Source organism: Drosophila melanogaster, chromosome 3L, assembly GCF_000001215.4.
Source record: "Drosophila melanogaster chromosome 3L".
Taxonomy (NCBI): Eukaryota; Metazoa; Arthropoda; class Insecta; order Diptera; family Drosophilidae; genus Drosophila; species Drosophila melanogaster.
This window is the reverse complement of record NT_037436.4, coordinates 15,797,690-15,816,693: the sequence shown is the minus strand read 5'-3', so window position 1 is coordinate 15,816,693 and position 19,004 is coordinate 15,797,690. Positions and strand designations below refer to the sequence as shown.

At 37.7% G+C, this 19,004-nt stretch overlaps 3 protein-coding genes across 5 annotated transcripts; 1 reads left to right on the top strand and 2 right to left on the bottom strand.

The window, feature by feature from the left end:
- Positions 1 to 283: 283 nt before the first annotated feature.
- fwe (flower) lies at positions 284 to 6,613 on the top strand. Of its 3 annotated transcripts, none has more exons than NM_168632.4 (6): positions 284 to 420; positions 638 to 758; positions 3,068 to 3,275; positions 3,341 to 3,448; positions 4,453 to 5,474; positions 5,846 to 6,613. In NM_168632.4, the coding sequence occupies exons 1-5, from the start codon at positions 418 to 420 to the stop codon at positions 4,484 to 4,486; spliced, it is 474 nt and encodes a 157-aa protein (NP_730071.1). In that variant the 5' UTR covers positions 284 to 417; the 3' UTR covers positions 4,487 to 5,474; positions 5,846 to 6,613. The 3 variants fall into 3 exon arrangements, with proteins under 3 accessions (NP_730071.1, NP_730072.1, NP_648804.1); NM_168633.4 differs by having other exon boundaries at positions 3,797 to 5,474; NM_140547.5 differs by lacking the exon at positions 4,453 to 5,474.
- Positions 6,614 to 6,716: 103 nt separating this feature from the next.
- Positions 6,717 to 7,209, bottom strand: CG13445 (uncharacterized protein). The gene is made up of 2 exons (NM_140546.2): positions 7,163 to 7,209; positions 6,717 to 7,100 (listed from the first exon to the last, which is right to left on the bottom strand). Exons 1-2 carry the CDS (start codon positions 7,194 to 7,196, stop codon positions 6,811 to 6,813), a joined length of 324 nt encoding a protein of 107 aa, NP_648803.1. The 5' UTR covers positions 7,197 to 7,209; the 3' UTR covers positions 6,717 to 6,810.
- Positions 7,210 to 7,810: 601 nt separating this feature from the next.
- On the bottom strand, positions 7,811 to 8,372 carry CG6244 (uncharacterized protein). The gene is made up of 2 exons (NM_206377.2): positions 8,161 to 8,372; positions 7,811 to 8,107 (listed from the first exon to the last, which is right to left on the bottom strand). The coding sequence occupies exons 1-2, from the start codon at positions 8,274 to 8,276 to the stop codon at positions 7,975 to 7,977; spliced, it is 249 nt and encodes an 82-aa protein (NP_996099.1). The 5' UTR covers positions 8,277 to 8,372; the 3' UTR covers positions 7,811 to 7,974.
- Positions 8,373 to 19,004: the final 10,632 nt, after the last annotated feature.

Below are 19,004 nucleotides of genomic sequence, written 5' to 3'. Positions count from 1 at the left end.
AGAACCGGAAAATATTGTTTAATATCATAATCGAACAAAAACCAATTTACAAGTTTAGACTGTAGTTTTTTCATTACCTAAAAAAGTATTTGTGTAATTATTTGAATGTTCGAAACCCAAAACAAGAAAATACAAATAATTATGAAAAAAGTAAGAAGTTGACTAATTGCAATATAAATTTAAAAATTAAAAAATGTTGTAGTGAATCCAGGATACCAGGAAACTAGTTCCATTCGCCTCCGATAACTTCCGAGTATCGATAGGCTCTATCGGCCATCAGAATCGCGATCTAGTTCGGTTCGCGTGCAGCAGAACGCAAAGTACAACAGGATTTTTTTCGTTCCGTGTGACGTGAAAAGTGCAAATAGTAATTGTTCGAATTAGTTTAAGCCTAGCTAACTAACTAAATAAATAGCCATGGTAGGTAGTTGTTGATTGACTGAGATAAAATGCTGACGCAGTGAGCGGTGTCAGTGTGTATGCATGTGAGCCGCGCGTTAACTGGTGTGTGTGTTTTTGTCGTGGCAATGTGTGCGTGTTAAAAAAAGCGGCCGCCGCGTCACAATACAAAATTGTGCTTCGATTTTTCCTAATTGCATTTCGATTTCTCCCTATTTCCGTCTATTTCCCGGATCAGTCGTTTGCGGAAAAGATAACGGGTCTGCTGGCACGGCCGAATCAACAAGATCCAATTGGACCGGAGCAGCCGTGGTATCTCAAATATGGAAGTCGATTGCTGGGCATTGTGGCCGCCTTCTGTAAGTTGTAGGATATATAATAAATTATCTACTAGCTTAACACATTAAAAAGTTGGGAAAAACATCCGTGACATTGGGCGGCCCAAAAATATGTTGCATCGATTTTTGTGTACCACCCTTTGTTGTTGTTGCTGTTATCTATTCGTAGGTGTAGGTGTGCAGTTGTGTTCGTGTGTGTACGCACGCTCTCTGACATTGATAAAGGAAAAACAAGAGAGGGTGAGTGAGAGGTGAGAGGCAGTGAGAGCGGAGAAAGGAAACATGGAAAAGACAACACAAAAAGGATACACAAATTCACACACTGAAAAAAATACTAGTTATGTATGTAGCTAAAGTTTATTTTTACATCAAAATCAAAGAAATGTAGGGTAAAGTGTGAGATTTCCAAATGAATTAAGAATGAAACGTATAATTTTAAGGTAAAACAAAGTCCAAAAAAGGTTTTTTTTTGTTTTGTTATTGAAATATAAAATAATACATTCACCCACTTAACTAAGTGGGCTTCCTGCACTTAATATCTCTTATCTAACCATTTCGTTTGATAACTTTTTATTTCGTGTGTAGGAAATTGCAAGTATGTATAGGAGCTTTTCTGTGTCAAGTTTGGCGCTCTGCTTTTTCTTTCCGCATCGAATGTAATTCTCTGTGCCCATTCAATCGAAATTCGCACTGCCTTTTGTTGTATCAGCAGCTTCCCTCTTTCCATCTCTATTTTTAACTTTGTTTTACCCGTTTGCGTATTTGCTTTTTTATCTGGACTCAGTTAACCTTAACCCTTAGGCTGCCACACGTGTTATAAGTGCAATATCGTAATAAGTCTATGCGTATCTTAAATTCAATTGGGGCATCTTTTTTGTAATTTCATCATCACCTTCTGAATGCATAAAAAAATGCAGTTCAATAAACTTTTAAGTAGTCGTGATCTACTTTGATTAAGTCCAAGTCAATCTTTTTAATCGCAGTTGGGGTTTTGATTATGCTATTGGGTTTCGTGTCGTTAGAATACTTACAAAAATTATTTTAAAAATCAATCTAAACCATACATATGTATATAAATGAAAATTCCACAGAAACAATATGCCTCATTGACATATTATTCCTGGAATTTTTAGAGATCAACCAAAGGAATATTTATTTATTCAAAACGTTTTTAACATCTTTTTTTTCTCTGTACAAAAGCATCTTTTGTTGTTGGATATTCTGGCAATGATTCTCACTTAGTGAAATGCAGAAATTGCCCAACAAATGAACACCATCCACTTAAAATCAATATAAATAGCTGAATACCTCAATTAAGGGATCACAACTCACTCGTCCGGCTTCCACAATGAACCGGTTTTGTTTGCGTAAAATAAAACCAAAGTCTATGATTAATAAATAATTTTATAAGCCGTTCCGTGGAGCACAACGACTTCTTCCCCAGGTTGGGTCAGTTTGCCTGGCTTTAAGAACCGCAATAACCTCAAAACCCAGATCCGATTTCGCAAAAGGAAAAACCTAACTTGCGAAGCTAAATATTAAAAGTGGCCTAAATCGTGAAATCTTTTTTATTTTATTATTCATGTATTTAGAATTTTAGAATTCAACCTTTCCTCGTGATCTTTTGCTGCATTTATACCAGCCACTTTTATCCAATTATCACGCCCCAGGCATTTGTTTATCTGCGAATTATAGTCGTATGTGCTGTTTACTCTTTGTTTATGCTTTTATCATAGACCAAAAGCAGCTGATAAAATATTTTAATGTAATTCACTTGTACGCCCCTCTAGCGATATCGAATGGAATTTAGTGAATTCTACCTGTGAACTGAACTACTTACTATCAACTAACAATTTGCCCAACTGTTTTTCATGCTGTTTGTCACGCTTCTGTGGCTCGTTTTTGTTTAAAAAATTTTTAAATAAAAGAGAAGGCCATAAAAAGTTAGAAATTGGCACAATATGAGTCAGCGTTGTAGATTAGATTGCGTTTCCTCGTTTTTACCATACGGGGCGGTTGGCCCGACATAATGGGTCTAGTGGGAGTATGATATTGGTATTTTTGGTCAGTGTTTAGCGATAAAGATATACGCCTTTTATTGGAAATTACAAAAATAGCTTGACCTCTGCATACATTAAATACAACATATGATAGGAATGTAATTTTTTTAAATAATAAAAAATCAATAGAAGTTAGCAGTAAGCAGTAACTTGAGCTACATGGAAACAGTAGATTGAGGAGCAAATTCATAATAGCCAAGGAAAATATTCATTATTAGTAGATTATAACATTGCATAACTAACATCTTTTATCCCATGTTTTCCTTCCAGTTGCCATTCTTTTCGGCCTGTGGAATGTGTTCTCCATCATCACGCTCAGCGTATCCTGCCTGGTGGCTGGCATCCTTCAAATGGTGGCAGGATTTGTGGTGATGCTCTTGGAGGCTCCCTGCTGTTTCGTCTGCTTTGGGCAGGTGAACGAGATCGCGGAAAAGGTGGAATCTAAGCCCTTGTACTTCCGTGCCGGGCTCTACATTGCGTGAGTAACCAAAGAAATTTGTCACAAATTGTAATATTTCCTAAAGATTATGTTTTCCATTTCAGCATGGCCATTCCGCCCATTATTCTGTGCTTTGGACTGGCCAGCTTATTCGGCAGTGGGCTGATCTTTGGCACTGGCGTGGTTTACGGCATGATGGCGTTAGGCAAGAAGTGAGTATGGGGCACCTCGGAAAATCGCAGTTAAATTCAGAAAATTGCAGCTATGCCGCAGAATTTTTAAAAGAAATAGCTGGATTCAAATCAAACTGCATTGATTAGGCACTCATGTGTTCCTAAAACATTAATCTGAATTTAAAAAACAAGCTTTATGGTGAATTTCTGAATTTAAAGACGACTTCGATTATTGGGTTAGTTTAGTTGCTAAGCGAACGGAGGAGCGAGCGATTTAGTTAGTTTTGCTAAGCCATTTTTGCTAATCGAAACAAAATGTTTTCTCTATATTCCCACGATGTGCTTGCCACTGTGAAAACGCTTAAATAACTATAAACTAACACGTAGAGCTTCTCGAGAGGACATGGCCGCCGCTGCCACATCGCCCACACAGATGGCCGGCAGTCAGGCGGGCGGTCAGATGCAGATGGGCGGCGATCAGCATATCACACTCATGGAAGACCCCGATGTCTGGCGCCCCACATAAATTCCTAGCCGCGCCATTAGTAACTGCCAAAAAACCACACTCAGATACAGATAAAGACACAGATACTCAGATACACAGATTCACACACAAAATACTCCACTAGAAATGCGAACGATGCAAGAATTGATCGAGTAACAAATATTTTACGGCGCCTAGTTTTTAGTGTTCGTTCCGAGGATAAATGCAACTAAGTGAAAAGGAAAATCACTACAAAGCAGCATTGTAGGGCATCAGAGAACTAGTATACAGAACACCCCACCAAATACAAAAGAAAATTTAACGAAATTCTCATTACTGTTGAAACCGAGAGTGTTAGTAATCAAAGTATATTTTGGGCAAATGCATTTCCGTCATTCGACCCCCCGTTTTGCATGGCATTCGTACTATATTCGTATTCAAATTTTTTAATATCTTTCGTCGAGCGGTTGGTGTTGTTAAGAACTACAGTTAAATATATATAATATGCATAGAACAACTACTGATAACAATAACGTAACTCACATGTCAAACTCTGCAGCAAGCATATATTTTTAGTGAGAAACTATATTTGAAAGCTAACCGAATGCAAGAGGAACCGGAACCTATAAGTTAACCACAGCTTCCACACACTCACACACAGCTAATGCTAATGGAAAGCCACTGATGATATGGACAAGTGAATGTCGAGAACCTAGAGCAATATGTACAACTCAGAAATAATTAACTTTATATGCTTTGCTTCGATGTAAACCATAAAATTAAATGTTAAACGTTATTTGAGAATCGATTTGCTCGCGGGATAGTCACAATTTGAAATTGAACATAATCAAGCATACAGATAGAATATATATATATATATATATATACAACAAGTTGAGAATTTACCAGTTATATTTTTTAAATGTTGTAACCGAAAAGTGTCCATTTCAATTTGATGCATTGTTAGACGGTTTTCTTTTTAGACAATTACTTGGTTAATAGGATTTCGTTTTCGGGTTTCGTATGATTTCTTGTTTGCTAGAAGTATATGCTTATTTTTTTTAGTATACCTAAGTTATTTATAAGAGTTTATTCCAATCGTTTAACTTTGAAAGTCTGAGAAAAACGTTTTAAATTATTTTTGTTGTTGCCTATTGGCATTCTTACCACAGAAGCATTCCAAAATCTGTTTACTTTACGCATAAGTTATTGTATAGTTTAATTATTATAACTTTAAATATACATTATTTACAAGAAACTCGCGATAATTTATTACAATTTAGCCTTCGCCAGCAACTAAGAGTCTCACCTAAAGTAATCACGAATCATAATTAATTTGTTGAACTTTGTTAATCAATGAACGCAACACTAAAAATGAAAACATAAACATGTAAAATATTTCGTTAGAATTTGAACGCGCATGATTCAAATATCAAACACTTTGTACATGCCACCTGAAAACTGTCCAAAATCCTGCCGTTAAAGCCAAGTACATTCAACGACGGCCAACAGCGATTAACAACAATATACGATTTACGTTAACGAGTTCTGAACTTTGCTGCGTCCAAGAGATCACTACAGGCAAATACATTTTGAGCTTTCCTTTTTGTAATTGCTAACGATTGTAAATTGTATATTTTTCGTAGATTTTGTCAATGATTGATGACGTATTTATTTACTTGTGCACACGAAGAATGAAATTGATTTAGATTAGTTCCTGTAGTTCCCGGTATTTATGTAAGACTTGTATACTGTATTCATGCTGCCTTAGTTTTTTTTTGTTTGTCTTAGAAAAGCTTTTAGAAATATCTGGCTGTTCTATCGACCCTTTGGTTTCATGTAGGCAAAGTCACAGTTTTTAGTTGAGCACTTGTAAATTGTATAATTTTGGAAACCATTTGCCAATGTTTTGTACTCTAAAGACTAATGTAATCCTTTTACTTTTTCAACAGAGCATCCGCCGAGGACATGCGGGCAGCTGCTCAGCAAACCTTCGGAGGAAACACACCTGCCCAAACCAACGATCGAGCGGGGATTGTGAACAACGCCCAGCCCTTCTCCTTCACCGGTGCCGTGGGCACGGACAGCAATGTGTGATTCAGAAGCTAGCTGATCGGGATTTCGAGGAATCGAAGAGCTGGGTGTGCCGTGAGAAAACAAGACTCAAAACGCAACATTTGAAGGGCAAACCTAACCAAGAGAACATCGGCAGGCAATCATAAACATAATCATGTGCAATTTCTGATTGTTCAATAACCAACGCAAATGGATAACAAAAGTTTTTAAATCCGATTAGCTCTGATCTCTTTCTAGAGCAATCCAAATTACTCGATCAGAAAGAAGCCACCCAAAACAAGATCATTAAATTTTAAACCATTTTTGTATTAAATGTATGTAAATGTATATTGGTTTTAAAAGCGTTTTGCGTTTTCTGTATCCTATTAATTAATTGTGTTGCCTGTGTCCCATCATTCCAAAACATTTGGTTTCAACTAAGTAGAAATTGCAAATAAATTATTGAACGACATCACTAGCGAGGTGAAAAAAAAGATCATGTAAAATTTATGTTTAGTCATAGTTTAAATATACCTTAAATATATTTAAATGCATAATACTAAAATGTTTAAATTAATGCAAATAACACTATAAATATTGTATGTAAACCATATTAAAATTGAATTAAAGATACTTTAAATTATGTTAAATAAAATTAATTATACAAATCATCGTTGTAATCATCGCTAAAATGTAACTATTGTGGGGCATGCTTTTTGGATGATTCCTGAGCTGCGGTATCTTTTGGGGGAAATAAAAAATCAGATTACGCTCACAAATATCGTATAATTTTAAAACTTTTCGCCATAACAACAAATACTATTTATAAAAACAAAAATTACAAAAACTGTTAACTAAATGATTAAGATTCATTGGAGGCGCTTTCATCGGAGACGCTTTCATCGGAGGCGCTTTCATTGGAGCCGCTTTCGTAGCCTTCAGGATACTCGATGATCAAAATTTCTTCGGATGCACTGCCGCTGTCATCATCCGCGGCATCGTCATCATCATCATCATCCTCCTGCAAGTCGTTGGCAGACTCATCCGAGTCCTGCGAGAATTCCCAACGGAAACGACGATCGCTGATCACATCATCACCCTTGTCCACAACATCCGAGGAGAGACTGGCGGCGATCACCATGGCGATGATACCTAAATTGGATAGACTTGGATGATTTGGTATCCTTTTCGTCGGCTTCCTTTTCCTAACTCACCAAAGAACACGAAGAAAACCTTGTTAGACTGCATATTTGATGATTGATTGTAGCTTGAGATGCTTTCGATGCTGAGTGAGCTTTTGGCTTCGGCTTATATACTAAAATTTTGGCAAGTGCCTTGCGAATCGTCTCTGACCCAGCAGACTGTGTTTGACTACCCCAAGATCAACGAAATGCCCCAAAATTCTACATAGAAACAACTAACAAAATATTAGCATAGCTATTGAGTTTGAGCGATCAAGGTCAGAGCTTTCGGGGTTTGCTGGGTGATTTGTGTTGTTAGAACCACGCTTCAATGCTGTAAATTGGGTTGCAAATTAGGTGGCAGTAAAATATCTTAGAGATACACTAATTGAATATACTTAATATTAATATAAAGGTCCATACAAATCCACACACATGCCTTCTAAATCGGTAAATGAGTGTTTTTTTTAGAAAAAAAAAACAAATATTATAGACATTTTAATTACAGTCATGCTTTTCATTTAAAAGGGTAGAATTTTGGAAATATAAGTACATTTTCCAAAACTGAAAGCTTATTTTGTAGCAAAAACTATTTATGATCCTAACTAGTTTTAATATTGTGATTTGTTTTTTATTCATTTAATTTTAGTTATATAAAATGTAAGGTCACAGCTCAAAAGTATGCAGCAGAAACGTATGTATGTAAAATATTTTGTATAATACACGCGTATAAGTAGAATTCCGTGTATATTTGAAGTATAAGAGCAGTTTGCTTAAGGCTTTCTGCTTATAAGTTTTCAAAGTGTTTTCACATGCTTTTAAAGCGTATTAAAAAGTGTAAATGGTTAGTTCTCCTCCTCGCAAGCATCAATCCAATCGTTGAACACATCAATTGCCTCCGTGAGATAGTTTATATGTGTTTGAAAAAATTCTTGGCACACGGTACAGGTAATTCTTCCTATTTTTTTCGCCTTATCTCTATGAATACTATGAAATTAGCGGAGTAAAACCAAATTTTGATTCCTACTCACAGTTTCGCTTCACATGACTGCTTGTGATTGCAGAATGGACAATCGAAAAGAATGGGCAGCGGCTGAATATTTTTCTTTCTTGGGGCTCCTTTGCGTTTGGACTTGCGACGACCCATGGCAGAAGATCAGAAGATACGATATATTTTAATATTTTAATTGCAATTTTTTAATTAATATGCTCTTGCACACTTCTGACTCCACTTTCGTCAAATTATATTTTTGACAGTCGTTACTGCGGGTTCTTTTATTATGATTACATTTTAGCTAGAAAAAAGCTGTTTAGCTAGGTTGTAAAAAATCAACGGAGATATAAATCATTTATTTGATGTTTTTAATTCCATACTCAAAAAGCGTAATAATGATTTTATTACACGTAATATATAATAATAATACATTTTAAAATACGTAATAAGATAATAATACTTTTGGGAATTTATATAAATATAATTTTAAAATTATATCCGTTCAAAACTAAAAACATCCTAATGTGAACTCACTGATTTGTAATAATCTGTTTAATACTCCTTTGCCGCTTCTCTGTTTTTGTGTGGGGTTTCCAGTTGAATAATTTCAATGTTGATATTGATCCGTTTGGATAGCGAGGATCTTCAATTGATTGAGCCCACATAAGTTGAGCATCTGTCTAGAGATCCTTTTAAGAAATACCTTGGGATCCCTCCTTTTACGTAACTCAATGTAGCAGAAAATCCCTTTGTCGCCGCCATTGTATCTCAGCAATCGATCGTGAGCCTGCTTTTGGGGCAAAGTATCGATTACGCAATTCGATTGAGCAGGCAAAATAGGTAATTCGGTGCCCAAAGATGTGGGTCAAGTGTTTGGGCAGAGAGTAGATTTCCGATGAAACGACAACAGATATGGACATGTTCCCACATCGCATAGCCAAGGAATAACGCAGTGAAGCGCTTTCAACATACCGAATTTGCTCTGGCTAAAGCGCCGCAGGACAAAACTGTGCGATGACAGCCAAATCTGTTTGGAGTGTTAAGGGATTTCTCTGCTCGCAGCGTGAATTGTGAGATGGTCCGGTTTTTCGGGATGCCTGCTGCTTACCATATTAGCACCAGGACATCAAAGGACAGCTGAATGTGTCAACAGTTCTTGCCAAAACGCTGTCGGCGAGTTGAGAGAGTCGACGTTCTGTGCGCAAAGCCAGCATGAAATTTGTACTAAAGTTGGCAGCAGGATGCCGCATCCTTGCAGGATGCCCATCTGTTTTTTAGCGGCATTTATTCCATTCGCCATGCTTTTCGATACTGCCTGCCTGCCTTACTGGTTATGTTTTCCGCCAAATGGGATTAATTCGAGATTTTTCAAATCGAGCAGCGAGTAAAAGTCTTAAGACTTTGCTTCCGCTTTTACCCCTCCTTTCTGCCAAATGCCATTGTGTTTAGGATCTGCTGCTCCTTTTTTTGTTCTTTCTCTTGGCTTATCTCCACTGCTCACATCTTGGCCAGCTGCTCAGCACCGTTTGCCTTTTGTGGCTTGACCATTTCGCTTTGTTGTTCGGCTGCAACTTCAATGGGTCCGGCCAGGACTCACGTCCTTTGTCCTTTTTGTCCGTTCATTTGCTTAAACGCATCTTATCCTGTTAAAATGTGCACTCCGGCTTTCCGTTTCGCTGGAAAATTGATCTTTTTTGCAAATTTCCTACTCAGCTTCTGGTCTTCTGCTCCTTTCAGGACGCTCTCGAGTGCACACTAATTGAGATTTTCCTCCCTTTTTCCATTATTATTGCCGGTAATGCAATACACGCGTTCCGCTTTCAAGTCGACGACAATGGAGTTCGAAAGAAAAGTTTTTGGAAAAGAATTTCAGAACTAATCGGGCATTGTAAGGTGTTCTTTGGTTTGTAGTATATCCCATATTATTTATAAAATATATATTTGTCAAAAAACTATTAAAGGAAAAAATGTTAAATTCTATAATATATAATATTCTAAAAAACCAATTTGATATTGAACAATAATTTTAATAGGTACCTGATCTTAATAATATCTAATCCAATGAAATGCACACCTGAGCGAATTCCAAAAATACTCTATATAGAATTAAAACAATTTAAAAGCTGGATAGAGCATAAAATTTCTGTTCGGCCAATTAGATGTTCTAAAAGCCATGAAATTATTATTATATTGTTTGGTGCCTCTTTAGGTGTCCCCATCCAATTAATATTTTTATTTCGGTTCCATTTACATGTTCGTGGCACACGCAGCGCATTCATAACCATATTTCATCAAAAATTCAAAGCGTTTCCCCCCGAAAAACATGATTATTAATTAAAATTCCCAAATCAAAATCAAATTACGAGTAAAACACAATAAAAAAATGAGGAACATGAATAAATTTCCCCAGCAGAAATATACACTTTTTGTTGATTGGGTCGAAGTTGGGGAGCGAAGTTGGCAGCCTGTCGCCAGCGGCTTCCGTCGCCCAACTTCTAGGAATTTCGAAATGTGCTCGGAAAATGCATATATTATATACAAATTAAATTATGCATAATTTCCCCGTTTTCCTCTCCGTCCTCTGATTTTGTTGCCTGCATTTAAACCAAAGTAGCGTGGGGCAACCAACACCAAGACCATAAAACTGTCATAAGGCGCTGCCAACGAAATTGAGAGGAAAGGAAAGGAGGCGCCCACAAGGAATCGGGAATTATTATCTTCTGGGGACACATACATATGTGACTAAGAACTACTTGGATATTACGGAGGGGTTAGAAAAAAACAAAGAAATGCATAACATTTTTGAGGCGTTACACTATACAACGTGCTATGGTTTTGTTTAGCTCACATATATGGTTATAAGCATACTTAAATGCATTACAACAAAAAATATTTTCGTGCTCTTAATATATTAATTCATTTACTTACTTTTTTTTAGCAGTAACTGCAAGTTATTTAAATACCCTTATAATATACCCCACTAAGCATCACAATAGTATTTGTTATTAGGCGGATGTTTTTGTCCTTGTTAAAAGCATCCCTATAACCATTTCCTTTACCCTGTTTTCCAGCCAAATCTGTTTGGAGTGTTAAGGGATTTCTCTGCTCGCAGCGTGAATTGTGAGATGGTCCGGTTTTTCGGGATGCCTGCTGCTTACCATATTAGCACCAGGACATCAAAGGACAGCTGAATGTGTCAACAGTTCTTGCCAAAACGCTGTCGGCGAGTTGAGAGAGTCGACGTTCTGTGCGCAAAGCCAGCATGAAATTTGTACTAAAGTTGGCAGCAGGATGCCGCATCCTTGCAGGATGCCCATCTGTTTTTTAGCGGCATTTATTCCATTCGCCATGCTTTTCGATACTGCCTGCCTGCCTTACTGGTTATGTTTTCCGCCAAATGGGATTAATTCGAGATTTTTCAAATCGAGCAGCGAGTAAAAGTCTTAAGACTTTGCTTCCGCTTTTACCCCTCCTTTCTGCCAAATGCCATTGTGTTTAGGATCTGCTGCTCCTTTTTTTGTTCTTTCTCTTGGCTTATCTCCACTGCTCACATCTTGGCCAGCTGCTCAGCACCGTTTGCCTTTTGTGGCTTGACCATTTCGCTTTGTTGTTCGGCTGCAACTTCAATGGGTCCGGCCAGGACTCACGTCCTTTGTCCTTTTTGTCCGTTCATTTGCTTAAACGCATCTTATCCTGTTAAAATGTGCACTCCGGCTTTCCGTTTCGCTGGAAAATTGATCTTTTTTGCAAATTTCCTACTCAGCTTCTGGTCTTCTGCTCCTTTCAGGACGCTCTCGAGTGCACACTAATTGAGATTTTCCTCCCTTTTTCCATTATTATTGCCGGTAATGCAATACACGCGTTCCGCTTTCAAGTCGACGACAATGGAGTTCGAAAGAAAAGTTTTTGGAAAAGAATTTCAGAACTAATCGGGCATTGTAAGGTGTTCTTTGGTTTGTAGTATATCCCATATTATTTATAAAATATATATTTGTCAAAAAACTATTAAAGGAAAAAATGTTAAATTCTATAATATATAATATTCTAAAAAACCAATTTGATATTGAACAATAATTTTAATAGGTACCTGATCTTAATAATATCTAATCCAATGAAATGCACACCTGAGCGAATTCCAAAAATACTCTATATAGAATTAAAACAATTTAAAAGCTGGATAGAGCATAAAATTTCTGTTCGGCCAATTAGATGTTCTAAAAGCCATGAAATTATTATTATATTGTTTGGTGCCTCTTTAGGTGTCCCCATCCAATTAATATTTTTATTTCGGTTCCATTTACATGTTCGTGGCACACGCAGCGCATTCATAACCATATTTCATCAAAAATTCAAAGCGTTTCCCCCCGAAAAACATGATTATTAATTAAAATTCCCAAATCAAAATCAAATTACGAGTAAAACACAATAAAAAAATGAGGAACATGAATAAATTTCCCCAGCAGAAATATACACTTTTTGTTGATTGGGTCGAAGTTGGGGAGCGAAGTTGGCAGCCTGTCGCCAGCGGCTTCCGTCGCCCAACTTCTAGGAATTTCGAAATGTGCTCGGAAAATGCATATATTATATACAAATTAAATTATGCATAATTTCCCCGTTTTCCTCTCCGTCCTCTGATTTTGTTGCCTGCATTTAAACCAAAGTAGCGTGGGGCAACCAACACCAAGACCATAAAACTGTCATAAGGCGCTGCCAACGAAATTGAGAGGAAAGGAAAGGAGGCGCCCACAAGGAATCGGGAATTATTATCTTCTGGGGACACATACATATGTGACTAAGAACTACTTGGATATTACGGAGGGGTTAGAAAAAAACAAAGAAATGCATAACATTTTTGAGGCGTTACACTATACAACGTGCTATGGTTTTGTTTAGCTCACATATATGGTTATAAGCATACTTAAATGCATTACAACAAAAAATATTTTCGTGCTCTTAATATATTAATTCATTTACTTACTTTTTTTTAGCAGTAACTGCAAGTTATTTAAATACCCTTATAATATACCCCACTAAGCATCACAATAGTATTTGTTATTAGGCGGATGTTTTTGTCCTTGTTAAAAGCATCCCTATAACCATTTCCTTTACCCTGTTTTCCAGTGTAATAAAATTTCCATAAATTCAAAATGTTTGGTGCCCAATTAGCGTGTAAAATTGTCATAACCTTCCGCCAGGCGCTCTATCCGCAGGCTCCGATCCAATCCATTCCAAAACCCTATCCCAATCCCGTTCCCAATTTGAATTCCAACCGATCAACAGGTAAAAACTGATTTTATATGCGGCAGAAGGACCGCCGACCTGCGCGCGGATAATGCTCATTTTCATTCGGTTTCGCTGGAAAATTATGTCTGACGTTGGCGCAAAGTGCCCGGGGCATAGTTTTCCCCATTTTCCATACTTATTCACCTCCGCTCGGTGCGCGTGGCGCGATTTAAATTATGATGACGCCAAGGCGCCAACTCGGTCTGCCGGTGGGCCTTCATTTCCATCTCGTTTCCACTTAATATTCAAGGGCACTCGGAAAAATTGGCATTGGGTTCTCAACAAGTTACAAATATTCCTAGGCTTGGAATTGAAAATGGTATTGAATGGTACGATGCCCCTAAATCACATTGCGGTAGCAAGTAAACATTTTTAAGTCCGCTTTTTCCTTAAGGATAATACATATTGTAAGTACAATATTTTATAATGCATCATTATTACATTTAATTCTCATGATATATGTAAAACTTTAACTAAGCCACGTTTATTCACTAATTTTTAACATTTGAAACCCATTTCTTGCAGTGTTCTGTGTGCAGGGAATGGGGAACAGGAAAGGATAACAATGTTGGCCGGCGCTTCCACGGAACTATAAATTTTCCAGCTCATGATTACGCCAAGAGAAATATTAATTGGTCAGGAGCTGGAGCTGGAGCTGGAGCGGAGCAGCTGCCGCCTAATCTTATCAAATATTTGACAATAACCCAATTAGTAACCACCTACAGGAGGATCGAGAAAAGGACATCGGAACGACAAACAAACATTGCGCAAAAAAGGAGACCTTTTTCGGGCCAAACATCTTTTTAAATATTTTCGAGAAATGCTACCAGGGAAGCTAACAGGGAGTAAGACATCAGCCGATATAGATGCAGCTGCAAAATCGGGAACAATGATGTCATGTCGGAGTCAAAAGATGCGCGCGTCAACCATAAAACTAGCCGACGTGGACAAAGGAGATAAGACTGACGAAACGTAGAGACCGCCCCTGAAGGGACATCCTGGCAGGACTCTCGGCGGGCAGCCAGAGCCTCTAATTTGTGAAACCTGCCTACAGTTTAGAGGGAGCAACGGGCCGTCCCCGGTACGCAGCCCATGACATTTGAGATTTTGCAGTCGATGATTCTCAGTGCTGGACATTGTCAGTTTCGAATTGTAAGGATTCTCGATCCATCGGTCCTGTGTGTGTCGTGTGGATTGGGAAAAGCGCAACTGAAAAGCCACAAAGAGCTCCGAAAATTTGCCATAATCATGACATTTTGTTCGCCCGCCCCTTTGTCCTTCGTTGCATTCTTCTCTCTAAAAAGATCCTTTCTTGGCTCGCCGTATAATCGATGTAATGTTGCATCTTTATCGGAGTTATAGAGATAGAGATAATGGAGATACGACAGTGGATGATGACTTTGTTGTTGATATTGTTTGGGGGATTGCGCTTTTGATGTCTTTTTTCTTGGAGAAATTGCTTGCTTCAGCAGTATTCAACATTCTTTGCAATGACAATAGGTTTAAGTCTATTGTTTTATACATCTCCTTGCCTATAATAATATTAGCTATTTTTAAAAAATTTAATTTCCATAATTTAATCTAGATTTTTGACATAACCAACCTATGTTTAGATCTTTTAGAAGAAGAAAAATCCTGTGGGTTGACTATGATTCATAAATGATGTTTCCTACTAAAGTTCTCTTCTCTGCGATATAAGAGACCGCAAATATTTCTTCTTAACCCCCACAATTAATCCAATCAGCCGCAGAAAACTACAACTGCTCTGGTATCCAGCACCCTATTCAGATATATGTATATGCCCCCCCTAAGCAATCCCCACAAATGCAGACCCAATTAAAATTAATTTTATTCAATTCGAAATCAAGTCCCAGCAGTGTCTTTTCAATTTCTTGCATTTCTTTGTGCGCCGCTTGAGGAGCGATTATTTAATCTGAAGCTATTAATGCCGTGGGGTCCTCCAAGGAGCAGGGAGTGCTCCCCAGTTGGGGAGTTGTTGTTGTTGTCCTTGTGCCCGGAATGCGAATCCAGTTAGTCAATGCTTATTGATGTTTAGTTGCTGCTGCCGAGCTGCTGTGGTATTATTTCACTTGCGTTTCCGCTTTTGGCCTTGTTTACTTTTGCGCTGGCTCCCAGACAAAAGCCCCCCCAAAGATCCCCAATCCCCCAATCCGCATCCCCCAATAAACCGAACAAGCCGCACTATGTTTTGGCATTTGGCTCACTTGTTTTTCCTTTTCGATGTGTCTCGCTTTTTTTTCTCCCCGTTTGCTTTCGTTTTCCTCCTGACTCCTGCGAGAATCCCTTGACAATGCAATAAATTGCGCAAAAATTGGAAAAATAGAATTTTAGCCGCACCACCATTTCCAATAACAGTGGCAACCAGCAGTACAGTTGGGCTTGCATTGAACGTATGCTTAGTAATAAAACGATTGGGTTTAATTCTATTTCTTTAAAGAAAAATTAAGATGCTTGATCCTTGTTCTTATAAAAGTAAGAATATTGCAAGTTATGTTTATTATAATATTCATACATGCTGTAACTACAGTACATTCAGTCCATCCGCTTTGCAAACAAATATATAGTTGATTCGCATTGAAAATCCAACATACAGATGTTTGACTGTACGCAAAGCGGAAAAGCTCCTCTGGCTTTCACGCAATATATCCACCTCGGCTCCCTTTGTCCATCCTACCACCTACCCCTCCCCCCGCAAACTCCCTCTACGGAAATCAAGTGCTAAGCTTCCCACAACGCAATCAATTGATTTCTATTGTTTTGTTAAAATGTCGTGCTGGGTACCCTATCACCCCTCCCCGATTTTCCATGCTCCAGGAAAAATGTCCCCCCACCAATATTTCTGTTCTATTTGAGCTTTCATTTGTTGTTCGTTCGCCCCCTTACTTTCTGTGGCATTTTTATAAATTGCTTTGTTGTGGTCTTTATTGAAATTTTTGAGGTTACTTTTGTGATTGTTGCTCCCATTCCGATACAACATAACTATGCAAAAGACCAACGAAAAGCACTTCTAAATAAAAATGTCTATTATTTTTGTTTATTTGTTGATTTTACATTCTGGCGTCTGTCGCACTTTTTGCATGTCCGGTATTCCAATTCACTCTCTATATATACATATATTTTTTTTTTTTGTTGCTTTTCCATTTTGGTTGAAATATTCATGAGTTACGTTTTGGGTTGTAAATGAAAAACGCTCTTTTGGGGATTTATGGCAGTGACTTTTTTCACGGCGATACTTTCAATGGCTTAATAATTTATAGTTTCGGATATTCTGCTAAAATGGTTCTTTATTTTTATTCAAAATGTTCTTTGGCTGGGGTGAATCGGAACATCGAATCTGGTCAAAAATGTTGCAGTTTTTGGTGTTCCATTTAACAGGACATAAATGGAGAGGATACAGAAAAAAGGGGCTTTGTGCAAACGAAATTTATTTTGATTGTAAGATAAAGCGGTTAACTGTGTATTTCATTTTAATTGTAACCAAATTATTGGTAGTTATAACAGTTTTTATTGGTTATTAAATTGTGAAATTGAATCAATTACATCATACCGCGTTTTTTCTGTTATTTATCTCGATAATTGAGCGAGAGAGAAATAAGACTAGGAAGAATTTAATGACATTGTAATGCCACAATCCAGTTGTGGATTTAATAAGTATGCGATAATAATAAGTATTTCATTTGGTTTCCCACACTGGCTTTCATATGGAAATTGATTGATTTAATCTTTAGGGTTTCTTATTATTTTAGCCCGCATCACCTGTTGAAAGTATTTCTACCAAATATCCATAGACTGCATTTGTTTTCAGCATCCTACAAATGTGACTCAACAATCATATGTGAGTCACTGATGCAAAGGCCGAGCCATAAACTATCCACCAAAGATGTCAGGCCAGAGATTTCTATCTCTGGCAAAACCCTAAAATCCATTAGATTTCTTTTGACAGACGCGCGTTTATTAATACCAAAATTTTATGATTCCCGAAAGGGGAATAAAGGAATTGGTTCTGCGGCGATAAGCATCGAGCTCGAGAAAGGGTACTACAAGGAATTGAGGTTTCATTTTTATGTAGTCTTACCTGGAACCACAAATATATGACAAAGGTCGAGAATTCGGGACATCTGTTAGGGGCTACACACCTGTTGATAAGGCGGCTAATTTTATTTGCTGGCCATAAAAAAACTTTTGCCGTTTAGTTTCGGTGTGAGTTGGGGCAAATTAGTCGATGATTTGTTCAAAGTGTTCGGCCAAAACTTTCGGTGAACTCTCACGCTGATCCTTAACTCCTGCAGCCCTTTGGGGCTTTACCAAATGAAGTGTGAATGGGCAAAACTTTGCCGGAGGCCAGAACGTAATCAAAATGAAAGTAAATAATAATAATAAAAAAGGAAAAGCAAACAGTGCCTCCCGGGCATCCTTGCCGGGGCCTGATTCTGTTGAATGTTCTTGTCCATTTAGTTTTGATAGACAGCTGAAAATGAAATCAATGCCACAATCTAAGTCTAAACCTTCACCTCGACTTGCCTCAAGGATCCATCCTTTGAGGATGCATCCAAGCGGGCGTACGTATCTTGTTTATTTTTGTTTGCCCGTAGGCATTTTATTATCCTTTCTACTGTGGGAAAAGAATATCCAGGCATACACATACAGAGAGAGAAAACTGAAACAGTTCAGAACAATAGTTTAATTTAAATGTGGTATTTTTGTTTCTGCAGAACCAGAAGTGATGGCTCAGTGTATATATTTGGATAAACACGAACCCTTTTGATTTGCTGTTTGTCCCTTTCGCCTCCAGTTAGTGTGTCCTGTGGATTGATTGAATCTAGGCCTGGTCAGCATCGTCTTGAAAATTTGATTTCAGGTTAAACGCAATTAAATTTTGCCTCTGGGCTTGATTTGATTTTCCCTCAGCTGCCAAAGCCTTTTTGGCTTGTTTATGCTAGAGAAAATTGAAATTTTATGCATTTCCCGCATTTACCACCAAAAACCAAACCCCAATTTCATTCTGACGTCGTTGTTGTTTTCGAAAAGTTCCATCCAGATGCGGTCAACTGTCGAAAGGATTTGGAAATTTGTTGAAGTTTGGTTTTTGTGGGTGCCGTTTCAGGCGTTGATTAATTGATTACATATTACCAAAAGATGCCCGGACACATACGTTGAAATGAAAATGTTTTGGGTTTCCTTTGACTTGTGCTAATTAGTTTTTGAGGTTCCATTTCGATTGGCCGAAGTCAAGTGGCGTTAGTTCTGAAGGATGGCTGGTGTTTGCAATTAATTTAAATGGGCTTAGAGGTACTTATGCATTTTACAAATCTTAATGCTAAATTATGTACAAAATGTTATGAATATGTCATTGTCACATAAATTAATATAATAAAATTGGCTAAATTCTTATCTCGAGATTATCGCTGCCACGTTCTTTTATAGTTTCTATGGCACTAAAAGAATTTTTCCACTTAAAATGCCAAATTCCGTATTGCATCCTGCAATTTCCCTTGATCAAAATTTATTACCGAGTTCCGTGCCAAAAGTCATGAAGTTCCCCAATATGAAGTTCAAGGGCTCTCGACGACGCGACTA